This window comes from Mauremys mutica, chromosome 19 (genome assembly GCF_020497125.1).
Source record: "Mauremys mutica isolate MM-2020 ecotype Southern chromosome 19, ASM2049712v1, whole genome shotgun sequence".
Classification (NCBI taxonomy): Eukaryota; Metazoa; Chordata; order Testudines; family Geoemydidae; genus Mauremys; species Mauremys mutica.
The window spans coordinates 9161977-9179945 of NC_059090.1; the positions used below are offsets into that span (position 1 = coordinate 9161977).

At 42.4% G+C, this 17969-nt stretch overlaps 1 protein-coding gene and 1 long non-coding RNA gene across 6 annotated transcripts in view; one reads left to right on the top strand and one right to left on the bottom strand.

The window, feature by feature from the left end:
* Window positions 1-220: 220 nt before the first annotated feature.
* The window catches only part of COL26A1 (collagen type XXVI alpha 1 chain), a 224745-nt gene continuing 206996 nt past the window's right edge, over window positions 221-17969 (bottom strand). For 3 of the 5 annotated variants that reach the window (XM_044993587.1, XM_044993585.1, XM_044993584.1), the window contains exons 10-14: window positions 17370-17432; window positions 13253-13297; window positions 11327-11371; window positions 10087-10171; window positions 221-5854 (exon numbers count right to left, since the gene is read on the bottom strand). In XM_044993587.1, the coding sequence (XP_044849522.1) occupies window positions 5679-5854; window positions 10087-10171; window positions 11327-11371; window positions 13253-13297; window positions 17370-17432 (414 nt within the window). In that variant the 3' untranslated portion in view covers window positions 221-5678. Of the gene's footprint in view, window positions 5855-6753; window positions 7154-10086; window positions 10172-11326; window positions 11372-13252; window positions 13298-17369; window positions 17433-17969 lie in introns of those variants that run through there. The other 2 variants (XM_044993588.1, XM_044993586.1) reach the window with 2 other exon arrangements.
* On the top strand, window positions 5727-10112 carry LOC123352962. Its single transcript, XR_006574338.1, has 4 exons — window positions 5727-5903; window positions 6677-6772; window positions 8754-8810; window positions 9005-10112. It is a non-coding gene; the product is annotated as an uncharacterized LOC123352962 (long non-coding RNA).

The window sequence follows — 17969 nt, forward strand, 5'->3', positions numbered from 1 at the left end:
AAATTTGTCATCTTGATTCCAGTCAAGAAACTGAGAACTGGGCTGAGTCCCTCATTCATGTCTCTGTTACAAGGAGACAGAGGTTCTTGCAACCTTGTACAATACTACTAAAGGCAGTGAAAGAAAGTGAAGGTGGCAAGAAAGAACGATTTAGGCCTTTGGGAAGAGAATCTGTCTGAATCAGCCAAAGACCTCGAAATACAGGCTACAACATGCCATGTTCACTTACAGTATGTTTATTTCTCAGTGCATTACATGAAAGGTCTTTGGTATTTGTGGGTTCTTAAATATTGTTCCCACTCTGCTCTGTTTAAAAAAAAAATGCTGAATACAAAACATTCCATATACAGTAACAAACCCCATAGCAAATACAGAGAAATAGATACCAGGAACAAGAATATAGCAAGATGAAAACAGAAACGTAACCATGCAAGATCTGGAGCTAACAGGTTGGGTTTTTTATTTTATTTTTTATTTTGTCCTTTAGTGAAGTCTGATGACAAACGTTGGAGCCTGTCAGGAATGAGTTCATCATGTCAGAGGAGATTGGTTATTGTTCTGTTAAAAATTACACACAATTACAAGAGACTGTATCTAACTTCACTCTAAAAGATCAAATGATTGTAGAACTTATTACAATTAGGGAAGCTGGGACCCCTTACGCGCACACAACACACGGCTATAAATAAAAAAAATAGTGTAAAATAATGTGAAAAGAGTTAACATTTTCTTCTATGATTGGGAATGTGTTTCATGGACATTTATAGCACCTTTGATTCACTTGATTTCAGAATAAGTAGTTTAATCCCCACCCCCCACCCCCACAGTGCTGGAGCAGAATGGACTATAATCTTGAATAATACAGAGGTTATAATTGTGGACTAGAAGGGATTTCCAATTAGTCAATCAAGAACCTACCTTCATGTAATCCTAGAATTAGTGTGTCTGTCTGTCTTCCTGAAGCCATAGGTGTAGTGGATGGGTTTCTGCTTTGACAAAGTTTATTCTATAGATTGGATCTGGGATTTCGGTTCAGTGCCAAAGTTTGTGAGCCAGATCTAGTGTAAATAGTCATAGTTCCACTGACATCACTGGACCTGTCCCAATTTACACTAACTGAAGATCTGGATCTGAACATGTGGCCTATTCTTGCTCCTATTAATGGCAAGAGCTCTGTGGACATCAGTGGAAGCAGGATATGACCCTTATCTCTAACTTATTCCTATTTTTCTGCATTGCTGTCAAGTCTTTAGAACCAATGCATATTGGATACTCTGGAGTGAAACATCCTCTATTTCTCAAGAGGATACCAGAGCACTAGTGAAAGTTGGGGTGCATAAACTATAACGTATTATACTGTGCAATATGCAGCCATTGCTTTTGGTTAGCTCAAGGCAAGGAAAATTTGTTTTTCTACTAACAGAACCAATCCAAGTTGAAAAGTATTGGAGTTTAGAGAAGTACTTTAAAAATCCCAAAGAATTCTTAACAAAGGCAAAAGAACACACTATGGTATTGCACAGTATGTATGTAAGATAAAGCACTAACATTTCAATTAAAGTATACTTCTAAATGAGCACGCATTTGAAATATGTCCACCCCCTAAATTACACAGAGATGGTAAAATGCATATGCCCAGGCTAAAACGAATCTTAGTATCCCGCCTAAGATGGAAAATGTGGTTGGAGTGGTTTATTTAGTCACAAATATCATTAATGTCAACATATGAGGTTATGTTCACCTTTATAACTTTTTTTTTTAACTAAGACTGCACCACAATGTGGTCTAATTGATTTACTAGTGAGGAATTAAACCCTAGTCCAGTGACAATGTCCACACTATATGGTCCTATCGTTACCCAGATTAAAGATACAGTACCACATTAAGAGAGAGATGTAGCTAAGGCCTGGTCTTCACTGGTGGTGGGGACGGGACCGCGGTGTCTTCACTGCGGTGAGTCTGCTGCTGCTCCCCCTTCGACTCTGCCTGAGCCTCTCACGGTGCTGGAGTACAGGAGTTGACAGGAGAGCACCCGGGAGAGGATTTATCGCATCTAGACTAGACACGATAAATCGACCCCCGCTGGATCGATCGCTGCCTGCCATGCGGCGGGTAGTGTAGACAAGCCCTTAGCAAAACAAGGAGTGTTGGGAGCAAAGAATTACATAGGTCTTCATAGAAATCTGTGAAAGTTGGTAATTAAAATGATGTTGCAATCTGAACCTAAACCTGCCTTCTGACAATCAATCTGCTAGGATTAATTGCACACCATTTCAATTAACTTTTTTTCATTTTACCGCTAAGTTGTTCTGAATAATTTAATTAAAACCCAGCACACTAGTCAAATGCAAACCAACTAAAGGGATTACTCATCAGGCGAATGCAATTGTTTTTTAATTCCCAAATACTAAGTCGTGGGAACAAAAACTGTCCCCTTTAACTCATTTGGGGGACTCCGAAATCTCAAGGAACTACTAATTGGACCCACACTGCATAATATCTCTCCCCCTTCCCAAATTACATGCAACAATCATGGGATCGTCAAAACGGAATATTGATATTTCCCTTTTAAAATATCTGGTTGGAGGGTTGTTTGGTTTTGCCTCTGGGTCCTGCTATGGCAAAACTCTTTCCTAGTGATCAGATGAAATGCAGCTCAAACCAGCATAAATCTTTTGACCAAACTGTGATTTCTCATCATGTCTCAGGAACCAATTTCCTGAAGACTTACTACTAGACAGGAGGGTAATTAGCATTCTGCCTGGTAATATGTGCAGGATGGGACCCCAGATTATCTATCAACAGAAGTAACCAGGAACCTCTTGCAAATTTCTAACCACTAGCTGGCTTATAAAAGCATGTTGTAGTCATCAAGTTTTTCTAAAAGGAAACAGGAGACCAGTTTAAGAACAAAACTAGTGCAAATGTGGCATGGCTGTGTTATAAAACAGCTGTCCCTCAACAAGACTTCATGGTCTAAATTCCCTTTATACAACTTCATTCCACCTCTGTTAGTGAATGGAAGAAAATGTTCACAGAGCTTTTGTTGTTTGTCTACCAGATGTCTTGGTATAGTTGTGCTCTTTGTATTTAGACTGAGAGATGGCTGCCAGCTATTTCTAAAAGATACTGATCACATTCAGAATTGTTTATATACACATGGTCACTGGATGTAGCCTTGGGCTTGCAACTAGCATCTCTTCTGAAGGCCTTATTTTATTGTCCTAGAAGTCATACCAGGATGTGACCATTGCTCTCGCTCAATGCCTTACTGATATTGACAAACCATTTTATTCTCTCCAGGCTGGGTTATTGCTCCCTGTTTACCTGTATCACATCAACGACACAGCTCCCCCAGAATGTAATGTACCACAGGAGACTGAAACATCTGCTCTTTATGGTTGCATCTCCTGAAGTGTTGCATTGACTTTAAAGTTCTTTGAAGTCTCTCATGGCTAATGGGGAATAGCACCTGATTGTATTTTGCTTTGCCTCCCCAGCAGTCCTCCACATTTTGGGCTGATTTGACTTGCCCAATGACTACCTTAAATGGATCCAAGCAAGGACATAACTATACCCCTTGTCTATGGAATGCAGACTTAGTTGTTATCCCCAGTTCCTAGACTGTGCCTGAATTCAAAAGTATGTTAAGGAAATAAATTTTCTGCAGCTTTTGGTCCTTCAGTGGCTGTTTATATTGTTTAACTGTACAGCATGGGGTGATTTCTCTGAGAGGACCACGTTATCAGCTGAAGATGTTGCTTTTTGTTTGTTAGGAACTTATGATATCAGCCTTCCCCTTCACCTAGGGTTTGTAAAATGGTGGCAGTTGAAAGATGTAAATCCATTCACTTGGGGTGGGTTTTGAACTAGTTGTGGTTAATGATGCAATACTGTCTAGAGGCCTGAGATGGATGTTTTGATATAGTTCGGTATCTTTGTAGACAGAGAGATTGTGTGTGCACATGTACATACATAAATATCTCACACTTTTTAAAATTAGTGTTAGGCTAAGTCAGACTGCCTAGAATAAAGGGTTCAGGCTCTGGTGCTTTCACAGCCTACATCCACGGGCAGTGTAAGATTCCAGTTTTCAGCATGCCACATGCCTCCATCCTGACCTGTCTCCATGGGCCATTCAGCTCTCTCTGAGGTTGCCAACAACGGTGCTAATCAATTTCAATGGTGGCTTTTTTATGTAGATAGTTTGTATTAGGAACGAGCCTGCATGATGCTATGAATTTACTTAAGCCACCAAATAGAGAGACAACAACATTTGTTCACTAGTGCCCTGGAGAGGAGTTGAACCAGTGACTGAAAAGTGAAAAATTCTGTAACCTACTGTCAGTTGCTTTGCTCATTCAATCCTGCTATTAAAAAAAAATTAAGTAAAAAAGTAAATTAATTGTCTAACATTACCTCATCCAATTTGATTGGACAGCAGATGTGAAATTTCTGTTCAGCCTCTTAACAGTGGAAGTCTGTTTCCCCAACAATAAGAGTTATTGCAAAAAGTAAAATGATTGAGCATTTCACTGCAAGATCACAAGACAAACCACTGGCAAGAGTCTAATCCTTCTACTGTGTTTTGCCAACGGGCCGCCCCCAGATTTAAACCAGTAGGAGATAGTGTGGGTATTTTTAAAAGTATCCACAATAAAGAAAGCTTTATCAATAGTTCCAGCTTATGATCTAAAGCTGGGTCAATACTGCAGAACATTTTCAGTGCATATTTGTTCCTAATAAGAGTAATGTTTCTCGGCTATGTTTATACCTATTTTGTGTTCACTTTATGCAAACTTTCATACAATTTTGTCTTGCTTGCTATGAATGTTTGCAAAAAGAATGTTGATCTTGAATATGCATGAAGAGCAAATTTTACATTCTGTAATTATTTATACCAGAAACCTGATAGTAAGCTGTTCGTGCAATCAGGGAACAGAAGGAATACCAGAAGGTCTATATGACACCATTCACACAACCAGTCAACACAGCTCAACTCCCTGATTTTAAATTTCAATCAGAAAGCCCAAGAGTACATGAAATTTGCTAAAGATTTTGAATAGCCAGCACATCTGAGACAAATCATGATCTGTTGAAAGACACGCCACAAAGAGAGATGAAATTTGTCAAATAAATTATTAGTTCTTAATTTTTCACTCTACTCTTTAAAAAGAAACATTTCCATGGCTTCTGTGGAGTTCTGAAAGGGGTATCTTCAACTAGAAATTATAGCATGAAAACAAAAAACTTGGTGGCATTTGGTTATTTTTAAACATAATAGTATAATGTTGCTCCGGGCTTTTGCTTTGAGCTAGGGTAGAACTGAATGATGTCTGAGCCAGCTATGCGGTCTTTTAAACAAGTAATTTGTGAGGGGGAGGATCAAGCCCTTTGAAGAGGGCTGGGGGAGGGTATCCATTTCCAGGGATAGTTTTTAAGAATACCTGCCATTTGGTGTATGCTGGAGTTGGGGCAGGGGAGAGGAATTGCTCTTCATAAGAATCTTTGAGTTACAGTTAAGACATTCCCTGCAGTAATGGTTTAGCAGTGTCCAGGCAAGGAAGCCCTACTGCTAAGCCTGCAGCCTCCTACCCACTTCCTTCTGCACACCGTGATTAAGCACTAGGATACTGTATCTTTAATCAGTGAATGGCCTTTAGAATGCACAAATGCTCCTATTTCATTCCGTTGCTTTTCCCTTTGGCTTTGGCGTCCTCCAGCAGCGAAGCGAGGATCTGATAGGGCTTGCGCCGCTGCTCAGGACCACCACGTTTGATCTTGATGCTCGTTCGTAGAGAGGAGCCTAGGATCACTTCCTGCCCTGAGCCCGGTTCCATGGACGATAAAGAATCTGAAAGGAGATCAAGCCAAGGGAGAGTTTATTGAATAGGAGGGGCAGGGTAAGGAGCCACTGTACAGTGCTGAAGGCCTGAGTGGTACCTATTAAAGAGAAAACAAAGTCCCGACCCTTCTTACACTTCTCCCCTTCCCTTCAATGTCCCCTCTCCCTTCACTTTTCTTTCCACGTAGCTGGTGCACTCCTACCTAACTCCTCCCTTCCCAAAACAATAAAAGGGAACTAACATGGCCTTTGCCACTACCCCCTTGCTCCCATGGCTTGTTTAGCACACCCCTTCCCCTGTTTCTTTGTAGATTGCAAGCTCTTTGGGGAAGGGACTGCCTACTACTCTTTGTACAGCACCTCGCACAATGGGTCTGTTCTCAGCTGATCCATAATCAACACGATTAATCATAACAGCAGTGCCTTGTGGTCCTTAGTTGTCAGCAGTTATAGAAGTGCCAAAGGTCATTTAAACATTAATTGAGCAAACATTAAGATTCAACACTCCTGAGGAGTTACTAAGTATCACTACACACATTATAGGTGGGGAAACAAGCACAGAGTGGTGATGGACTAGATGACCTCCTGAGGGCCCTTCCAACCCTGATATTCTATGTGACTCGCCCCAGGTCACACAGCTCATTAGCAACCACTGGCAATAAATCCCAGCAGTCTGGTCTCCCAGGCTTCCTCTTATGGTGAGGAGCCTTTCTACAATGATCCTGCCCCATAAAGCTAGGGCCACAGTCCTCTTCAGGTGCTTAGGCACGCAAACCCATAATGCTGACTCTTCAATGTTAATGCCCCTGTTTCTTTTCCTTTTGCACTCAGTAATGGACACTTGTTTGTTCCACTGCCAAGAGCCCAGCCTTCCTAGCCAGACCTCCAGCACTGGTCTGCTCACAGCCGGAACTATTTCTAATTCAAGTGAGTACCCCAGTGCATAGGGATTTGTGCTGCGCTAGTTGGAAATAAGCATTGCCAAAATTGGGCTTTTCCTGTGTCCTGCTGTTCTGTTCTGTAGGGCTGGTTAATACGCTCTGATTATCTTAAGCTTCCATCCTGTTGTGTGGGGAAAGGTTTTTGTTGGTAGGTTTTGCTTTGTTGCTTGGGTGGTGGTTTTGGTTTCCAAAACCACGTGGATTCTGGCGCTTTGTCTGACAATGATAGCATGCAATTGGCATTTCGGCTTGGGTCTCCTGCACAGAAGTCATGGCAAAAATCTCAGTGCCCATAGCGGGAGCAGGGTCAGATCCTTAGCGGCAGCTGATTAAAATGTGGGGTGGCCTCACAGCTTGGGAGTTGTCTCTGCTCAATAAAAATCAGTTTCACTACATGGAACCGCTGCATGCAAACAGCTTTCTTTGCACTCTGCGGTTGTACTAGTTTAATGAAGACTCTGGTTTTGAGCCTAAGCAGCTTCAACATTCAACCCAGGGCCGGATCTAGAGTTTTTGCCACCCCAAACAAAAACAAAAAACCTCCTGGAATGCCACCCCTGGAATTGTGCCACCTCAAGCACATGCTTGGTTTGCTGGTGCCAAGAGCTGCTCCTGATTCAACCTTTCCTTTGGCCTGAAAGAGTGGACAAGAAGGGTCTATAATACCAATTATTTATTAAAATAAATTTCCCAACTAACTAATCTAAGACAAATTAAATCCCTTTGTCACTGTAACACACAGCTTTGTATTGCAGCATGAATGGCAAATTCTGTGCAATAACCAGATCTGGCTTCCAGTCCAGTTTTGCGTGCAATTTACATTAATGGTCTTAATCTATAAAGCCTACGTTGCTCTAGGTCCTACTTACCTTAACTGTCTCCCAGCAGTTGAGCTCAATGGAGGTGCTCGAGCTAATTAATTTAAATGTCTGGGAGCAGAGCATCCTCTGAGTGACCCTCAACTCTAGAGCTGGCTTTTCCCCTCTCCGATCAGACAGCCTGTATGCCGGAGCCTGTTTGCGGAGGCTTCTCCCATTGAGTTGGCTCAGAGGAGGAGGGTGGCAGCCTTTAATTGATGCAGGATCTATTTTGTGATGTATTTGTGTTTTTAAATTGTACATAAACAGAGACTGAGACAAAGTTCAAATAGAAATACAATTCCTATATTGGTAAATCACCCCTAAACCGACCCTATTACACTGCTATAAAATCTGTGTGTAGTAGACGAAGCCAAAAAGTGAATCAATTGACTCAACTCGCTATGCCTGGTTTTCCACTGTCCTGCACCTTCAAGTCATTTACACCAATGCCAAGTGCATGTTAATGCTGCCATTCCCCTTTGATAGTACTTTACGCTAGTATAAATGGATGCACAAGGTAAAGGGCACCGGAGAGTCACACCCAATGCAAAGCGCTTGGAGCTTTAGAGTGCCTGCGTATTCTTCAAAAGGAAAGTGGCCGTACAAAGCATGCTGGATTTTGCTAGTGCAGGCCTATGCAAGTCAGGAGGTGATGCTATCACTGGTAATGCTGAGGTTGTCAAGTGCTCAGGTTCTAGCCACGCTGTAAATATTTTGCAAACTCCTTCTCTCACTGAACTATCAAGTACATTTCCCAGGGCGCTCACCAGTTGGGAGGGAGAGTAACTATTCCTGCTGTCGGATTGGCTTAAAACATCTTAATGTTCTCCACTTTAAGGCAGTTGTGTATCAAATTAATTTTAAATCTTATGATGTTGAGAGAACAAGCCTATATAAAGCCCTAAATTTTCTGGCTACCTTCTTGATGTTTTGTGGCCCCAGGAAGAGCATGAACGTCGAGACAGCGGATTTCCTCCCACAATTTCTGGCTCACCTCCCTGGTGATTGAACCCTACATTCCCCTTCCCCCCTTTTCTTAGTTCTTTGTACTATGGTTGCACCTAGAGGTTCTAATTACAGGGCCCTGACTGTGCTATTCAAACACAGGGTGACAAACAGTCCCGGCCCAGAAGAGTTTACAATCGAAGACAAGTTGCCAAAAATGTGAGTAACAAGTCAGTAGGAATAGGGGTGGGAAGGACAAGGTCAATGAATACATTCACATGTTAAATTTCCCAAAGTGCTTAAGTCCTATTTTACAAAGTGACAGGGATTTAGCAGCCTGACTTTCATTGACTTTCAATAAGACATATGCTTTAAGCGCCTAAGTCACTTTGGTACATTTGAAAATTTCACAGAAGCCATATAACTATCAGAAGTCCTCCCTGGCTGTTATCCGTTGCCAGTTTCACACAGACGGCCCCGTGGGAGTGGATCTTGCAGAGAGATTTGAAAGAGGGCAAAGCAGTGCCGTGCTTTATGGACGAGGCGACGACAAGGGTGCCAGCAGCACTGAAGGAAGTAAATGGTGCTTAGCCAAGAAGCATTTGTGTTGGTGCCAAAAGCCCCAACCAACCTCTCAAAGGCACAGAGAGAACATAATCGTGAACAGATTCAAAACATTTTCCCCTTGCTCTGACCATTTCTGTAGGAAAAAATTATGCAGAGCAAGCTATGCATCTGTCAAGGCATTGAGCCCCAGCTCCAAACCAAGTGATTTCTCTTTGTTACATCAGCAGCAGAGAAAACTCTGATGTGTGAGAATCAGAAAACCCGCTTTGCCACAGGCCTGTTGTCAGAGGACTGGTGGGGAGGGAAATGGCTCCAACTGAATCACTCAAAATATTGAGTGCTTCATTTTAAATAGTAGGAACACATGAGCCACTAAGTCATGTTTCCACAAATCAGTGTTTTCTGAATTTTAATCAGGGGAGTTGCCTGGATTATGGATTTGCAGGCCTGACCCATTCTAGGGGCCATCAGACATGATGAATACTAAAAAGGCCAGCTCCTCAGCTGATGTCAGTGGACTATGGCGATTGGACCAGAGCCTCAGCTGCTGTCAAAGACTGCAATGAGAACATTTTTGTAGTGGTTACATGAAGCAGAACACAACACGGCTTGATCTGCTGCTGAGCTAGGTCTGTAGTGCTGATAGCTGCAGGTGCTCAGTGTGTAAAACTCAGCCATTTTAGTCACCTCATTATGGATTTAGGAGCCTAACTTTAGGCACCTACTTTTAAAAATCAGCTACTGTGCTGAACCAGCACTGAGCCCTAGCATCCAGCAGCTTATTGAGAGAGAGCAGGTGAAAAGAAGAGTCATATATTCTAGGAGTCTAGAACTAGCCAATTCTAGAACTGTTAGAGGGATGTCACTCTGTTCTCACACTAACTTCTCCAGAAAAGCAATGTTTAGCCCCAGGCTGTGAGACACTCACCATGAATTCCTATCATATGCTCTAGAATTAACACTCTCTCAGCTAAAATCTTCAGGGCTTCTCGAAGTTGTTGAACTCCTTCTCCCTGCAAGAAGGAAAAAACAAAACCTCTGTATGTGTCTACAGCATAGGTATATTATTTAAGTTTATAATGCAATCCTCCAAGGCTACAATACTAACGTAGCCCCTGAAACTGCTAATGATTTCATAAAGCAAAACCAGGTTGCAAATCTGTGGAGAATAGGGCGATGTCTCTATAAACATCCAAAGGAAAGGCACAAAGCCTCCATTATAAACCCAAATTCTGGCATCTCTAAAATTTTGGAGAGGGTTGGAGCCAGATCCAAAATTTTCAGCTGGCTCCTATTTGCATAATGGGCCAAACCAATAGCCATGCAAATCTGAACATTGTCAAACTGTGAGGCTTGGATTCAAACTACGTGGCTTGTGCCCATTTCCACAGTCAACTGCACTAGTTATTGTACAGTTAAAGTATTCCTTGCTAAGCAGATCTAACATTTGTTCTGAGCATCACTTGGGTGGGCCTGGCTTTCCCTGCACTGATCTTGTACCACCAAACTGAACAATGTCACAAGAAACCCTTTCGCTGCTATTTTGTGAAATTATCTCGGTAGTGGCGTGGGTTTGGGGAAGAGTGTTGTCTCTTTCTTGGCTGGGTCCCAAATATCTTACTCTTGATTATTTAATGGCAAAGCAAGGGATCAGCAGGCGCCTGCTGTTGAAAAAACAAAATCAGACCTTGTCAAGGGGCCATATTCTACTAGATCTGGGATCAGCTCGGTAGGAAGGATGGTCTAGTTGACAAGGCACTGGGCAATGACTCAGTTGCAGCTCAGTCACTGCATTGCTGGTCACCTTGGTCTGAATCTACCTTGCTGGTCTGAATCTACCCTGGGCCACTGTTCCCCATCTGTAAAACTGCCCTATCTCACAGGGGTGCTGTAAGGATATATACCATTAACAATTGGGTGCCACTCAGACACTGAGCAAGCCAAAAACATTTGGATCCAGATTTTGAACATGCCCGTGCCCATGGATATTTGCAGCTGAGGTTAATGCCACCTGCATCATCTGCCCTTTTATCTTTGCAATCCCCCCACTTCTCCATTACTTTACCGGGCGTCCTGCACACAGAACAAGGACAGGGTATGGTCCCAAGGGGAGTGAATGCTCTTTTTACCAATAGACCAACCAGGCAGCAGTAAAAGTGTTTTCTTACGTCAGCCCCTTTATCTCCTTCTTCACCCTTCTTGCCTGGTTCACCCTAAGATGAGACAAACAAATTTCCATGTAAACGAGGCGATTTGCCATCCAAAGTCATTCAAATCCCCTCCCTCAAAAAAGCCCCGTCAGCAGAAAGCAAATTGAAATCACAATGTATGTCATCTGTTCATTTAGACGGGGCCAAATTCAGCTCCTGCTGGCTTGGCAAGGGAGGGGAAGAGAGTGTCTACCCATTTACACCACAGCTGAACTTGGCCCAGAGCGACTTGAGCTATATGATGTTTGCATTGCAATGAACCATTGTCTGATTGCTGCGGCCAGGGACCTCGACCACAACCATGTGTGAAGCGTGAGGCTTTCCCCGTAAGCAACGCTTACACGAAAAGCAGTAGGGGGTTCACTATAATCACCTCTACATTTCTTTTTCCAGAAAAATCCATATCCACCAAGCAAGAGTCCCGTTAATTAGCCACATCACCCTCCACCTCTCTGCAAGATGCTCATTACATCTTTACTGAAGAAAGATCCCTAGTTATTGCGACAGTTTGTCTGACATTCCCCTGCTGCCCACTCATCTAATCAGGAAGTGTCTGCATTTCCCAAGCAGCAGATGGCACACACAGAGTAAACCACAAGCTAAATAAAGAGCAATGGAAAGGTCCACGAACTGCTGAGTAAGGTGGCTGGGATGAGAACTTGGCTCCTCAGCAACATTGGGCCTTGCAGAGACATTTAAAGCAGAGCAAGATAGTAGCAGAGATGGGAGAGAACCATGTCAGGCAAAACAAGAGCCCTCTGACCTCCCCCACCCCACAACATTTCCACCCAAACTCAAACTGAACCCAACTCTTGGTTGGATTCGCTCCCTAATATTTTTTGTTTTCACCAGAACTGCACATGTAACTGCGGTCTTAGCCTGAGAGACGTTGTTCCAGAGGATTCCCAGCCTGGCCAGAAGCTGGTAGTCTCAAAACTAGTGGGAGAAAGCCTGTTCTCAAGAGATTTCCTGCTCAGCCTCGCGGATAAAGGAGGTTTGGAGAGTTCAGGCTTGCTGGTGGAATTGCGATGGCTTAGCCACAGGGCACATGGTCTGTCCAGAGTTCCAACGTGGGAGGCAGCTTTATAGTTCTGTCAACAGGAGACCTGGTAGGAGGCAGCTCCTGTGGGGCTGCGCTGAATTAGCATGTCCTTCCTGCTTCACTGGCCATGACCCCTTCATGAGCATTGCTGCCCACCTGTGTCCCCTCCCTGGCAATAGGAAGGTTTCACCCACCCTGCCACAGCCCCTCTCAACCCTCTTCATGCCAGCAGAATGTTACCAGGCTGGCTTCTGCTCAGCCTGTAAGCACTTTGCAGCAGAGACAGAACAAAAAGACTGTTCGTACAGCACCTAACACAGAGTTGTGATCCATGACTGGGTCCACTTCCACAATACAGACAGTATAGATGCTAGAGCAAATCTGGCCTCATCGAGGTAAAGCAGAGGCGGTACCTCAGATCTATGTTCTGCACAAATCTTTTGCTACCAATTTCTCACTCCTGAGGGAAGAACTACGGTTGGTGGAGCACTTCTCTTCTCAACAGACTACTAGCCCCACTCCTAGATCCAGCAAAGAGAGAGAGAAGACTTATGAGATCACGCAGTCGAGCTCCTCAACCCCAGGCAGGTACAGGGCATTTTCTACTGCTTTGTCCACTTGACGATAAAGCGCAGCACTGAAATGCAGTGTTTCATTGGCACAGATCTCAGAGATGCTGTCTCCTGACCTGAATGTCGTATTAGCATCCAGAGAGAACTTGTAGTACCAGTCACAGTCCAGCCAGGTGGTATTTAAGGTGCTGGACATGACATACACCCACACCCCATCTCCGTGTGTGTGTCTGTCTCTGTCTCTCTCACACACACACGTACAACACTTACAGGCAGTCCCTTATTGCCTCTCTCTCCAGACAGACCTGCTTGCCCCTGTTGGAAATAAAGCAAGTGTCATTTTTCCCCGCCATTTGATGAGAACAAAATGTAATTTTACCAGCAGAATTAAAATGGCTTAACAAATAAACTCATGAGATGGCACGGAAGTTCTTTCCTCTCAATTTTACCGCTTTCAGCATTCAAGCAGGCAGCAAAATGGGTAATCTCTCTCAAGCGCTAGTTCTGAATCCTCTCAACATGTGGGGAAGTTTGGTTCAGGATCTCAGGCCGATCTTTGTAAAATGGATTTGCATCCTCTTTAACTTAGTTGACTTCTCTGAAGTTCAAGTGGGGAGAAATTTGGCCCTAGAGTTTTCCCCGCAAATACAACATTCTTCCATACAGTATAATGGATAGGCGAAGACTGCTCAGCCTTCGCCATTGAACAAAAGACCGCAATATCCAATTATGATTTTTCCTTAAAACTCCATCATGTACCCTTTTAGTCATCTTCTGCACACATGCTCACCCTCTTATCCACAACTAGAACTACTCAATTTCCCTGCATAGATTTTTTTGCTGAAAAAGGGTTTTTTGAATTATACAATTTTTTTCATAAATTTTCATATTCCAAGTTTTCTGGGGCAGTTTTGGGTGAAACGATTCAAAACAACAGTTTCAAACCCATTTGAAAAATATTTGTTTTGATTCAAATAAAAAGGAATCAAAATGGCCATTTTTGTGTTTCCTTTCCTCTACTGCCTTTTCCTCCATTCCCCCTCTTTTTCCCCTCTGGAAAAGGGGGAAGTACCCCTAACATGAATTTTTTTTAAATTTAGATTGATTTTAAATTGGCTCAAAATTATTTTCAAGAAAATCTGAAAATTTTCAAACAAAATTGAAAAAACCTTTCATTTCATTCTAAATATTGTGCAGAATATAATTTCCATTTTCTGACCTGCTATAGCCACCCCTTCCACATGCCTTTTATTTTTTTGCTGTTATGAACCTTCCAGCGGTTTTATATGAAGAACCAATTCGGAACAAGATACTATATCAAAAATACTGCATTAGAGAGACCTGTGCGACACTTGGTGACAACTGCTGGCAGAACTATATACTGATGAGAAGGAGAAAATATAAACCCAAATGACCCCACTGAACGGATATGAGTTGCTTAGATCCTGCACTGGGTGAATCAGGCCCATGCAATAGTTTAAGCAAGCAGCAATTCACTGAACTAAGGTGGCAGGAGGTACATTGTTGGAACAATTTACCAAGGGTCATTGTGGATTTTCCATCGTTGACAATTTTTAAATTGAGATTGGAGGTTTCTTCTAACAGTTCTGCTCTAGTCATTATGTTGGGGAAGTTGTACGGTCTGCGTTATAGAGGTCAGACTAGATGATCACAATGGTCCCTCCTGGCCTTGGAATCTATGAATCAAGACATCTTGTTTATCCTCAGATATTGATAGTAAAATGGGCCCCTCCCTGTTGTTCTGCTCTGGCCTTCATCAGCTTACACAGTCTCTGCACTTTGTCCATGTGATGCCAACACTAATTCAAAAGTGCAGCATGCACTTCCCCCTACAGATTGATGATAAAAGCAGAGTGGGTGGCCAGGGATTTCATGACCATAAGCCAGCAGATATTATCTGTATTTAAAAGCCTGCACAATGTCTAGATTGATCTTTCATTGGTTGGAAAGAACAAAAAGGGAAGAACATAAAAATGGCCATACTGGTTCAAACCAATGGTCCATCTAGCCCAGAGTCCTGTCTTCTGACTGCCTAGTGCCAGATGCTTCAGAGGGAATGAACAGAACAGGGTAATTTTGAGTGATCCAGCCCCAGTCATAAAGGCCCAGCTTCTAGCAGTTGGAGGTTTAGGGTCACCCAGAGCATGGGGTAGCATCCCTGACCATCTTGGCTAATAGCCATTGATAGTCCTATTCTCCATGAACTCATCTAATTCTCTTTTGAACCCATTTATACTTCTGGCCTTCACAACATCCCATGGCAACAAGTTGCACAGGTTGACTGTGCATTGTGTGAAGAAATAGTTCCTTTTGTTTGTTTTAAACCTGCTACCTATTAATTTCATCAGGTAACCCCTAATTCTTGTGCTGTGTGAAAGGGGAAATAACACTTTCCTATTTACTTTCTTAATACCATGTCATACACACCATCCTATATAGAAATGTTATTTTCTTCTGCCAATGAAAGCTTTAACTACTGCTTTGCCATTCATCTATAACAGCTGGTTGGAAAATGGAGTTCCCATTCCCCAGGAAATTCCAATATTTTGTTTTTGTTCCAAAACACAACAAAAAGTAGAAATTTCAAGCTAACTTATAGAATGGAAATTAAACAATTTCTATTTATCAAAACTAAACAGTTTTTTTCTAATGTTGAAATGTTATATTTATTATATATAAATAGTCAAAATGAAATCAGACAAAATGTCTGATATTTGCCAAATTAAATGAGTCTAAAAGAATTTTTTAGATGTTTTCCCATCAAACTTCATCAAAATAGACATTTTCACGTCAAATATTTCAGTTTCAACACAACTGTTCCACTGAATTTTTCAGCCAGCTCTAATCTGTAATATTTAGCAATGGTGTAAACTATGGAATTAAGCCACCTTAGAGTCAAATGTCTAATTACATACAGAGCTCTCTTCATAAATAAGTGTCCTTCACTGAAAACTGAAATTAACATCTAATAGAGATGAGCAGTATTTGGTAGCTAGGTCTGAAAGACCACTACATTTATCAGCCACCTCTGTGTCTTATTTGCTTTCAGTGTGTGTATCATACAATCTAGTCTGAATTGTTGTTGTTGCCCTAATGTAAAATCTGGAGCAATGCAGGTTAAGCCTGTCACTAGTTATGCTCATGGGCTTGGAGAGTCTCCAAGTTCATCTGAAACTAATCAAACTGCATTTGGCATTTGCCTTTCTAAGCCCTCACAAACATTGTTCTGCCCTTCAGACTGAAAAAAGCAAACAGAAGGGGGAAGATGGGAGAGAAATTGCCAAATGCAGATGATTTGTTTACCTGATTTGCAGGTAATGAGCTCCACCTAAATCTATATGCAGGTAATTCCTCTTTAAAGAAAGGAAATACATTAAGGCTGCAGCCACTTGACTCCTGCTATGGGCAAATACTGGAAAATTAGCACTAAAAAACTTTTATGCAGCTGTCTTTCCTTTCCAGAACATGCTGCAAACGCCACTAATGGTAACTTTTTCATTCTGTAGCTCCGCTTTATGGACAAAATCTCCTCACAAGGATTCTCTCTCATCGATCCAGTTCCCCCAGTGCTAAGTTCTTAAAAGATTTCATTCTACAGCCCCTCCTAGAAGGGTCTCCACAAGCCACCAATGGTCCACAGGCCATAGTCTGGCACAGTAAGTGACGGGGAGTCCTGAAGAGTTTTGGAGGACTGGGATAGCAGAGGTATCCAAAAGTTTAAATACTGCTCTGAACCTCTTTAGTCTGCCTAGACACTGGGCTGGTAACCTGGTGAGAAGAGGCTCTCGCATGTGGTTTTGGGGTTGTTGTTTTTTTTGGTATTTCCTAATCTTGGCCAGCTTGGAAACAACACTCAGCAAACTCTTCTTGCTGTATTTTGGGCATTAAACACTTCTATGTCCTTGACAAAATAAGCAACGATAGCGATTACATGACGAAATGTGAAGTAAAAGCAAACATTTTAAGAAGATTATTTGACCCTGAAAAATGGCTCCGTTTCAGAATAGTTCTTATTCTCTCTAACATGCTTTGCCCTTCTTTTCCAGTCACAACATAACTGAGCTAAACCATCTAAAATGCTAGGTACTAAAGGGTTTATAGTAAAATCTGTTCCCAATAGACATTAGGGATCAAATGTTCACTACTCTGAAACTTTCAGAGATAACTTATACCCTGTGAAAACAACATGTCCGCTCTGCCTGTGCAATGGTCTCCCTTACTGATTCTTGCATAATATTCCGAACTTATGTGCACCTAGTCAGAGATGGTCCACGGACTTCAGTGGACCTATGTTGATTTCCACCATCTGAGGAGCTGGCCCAGAATTGGTTGTGAATCTTTACATGTAATAAAGTTTTTAACTTACTCTTTCTCCTCGATCTCCTTTGGAACCTTTAGGTCCAGGTTGTCCTGGAGAGCCTGGTACACCCTAAAGGACAGATGCAGGATAAGAGGACATTAGTTTCCATTTAACATCTTGCTGTTATTGTTAAAGATGCTGGGCTAGATTCTCTGCGGCCTGAGAGCCTGCGTAGTGACTTACCCCAGGTGATGTGAGTGTAAAATGTGACTTTGTCTTTCTATCTCATAAGGTACTTCTGTGGCCCTGATCATCATAGCATCTTTAACGCACTTATCCTCATAACAACCCTGTGAGGCAAGGCAGTGCTATTATCCCTATTGTACAGATGGGAAACTGAGGCACAGAAGATAAGTGACTTGCCCAAGGTCACACTGGAAGTATGTGGCAAAGCATCAGATGATAGCATTTTGCACACTCTTTGCACAGGTGTAAATGACTTCACAAGGTTCAAGGCAGGAACGGTCAGCCATCATGGACCACACAGATACAACACACCCAGCTTCCAATGGTCTGGGGATCTCTACAATTACATTTTGCACATCCAGGATAGTTGAACGTGGGGAGTAGCCTGTCACATGGCCCTTTTAAGGAAATGGTGCATCT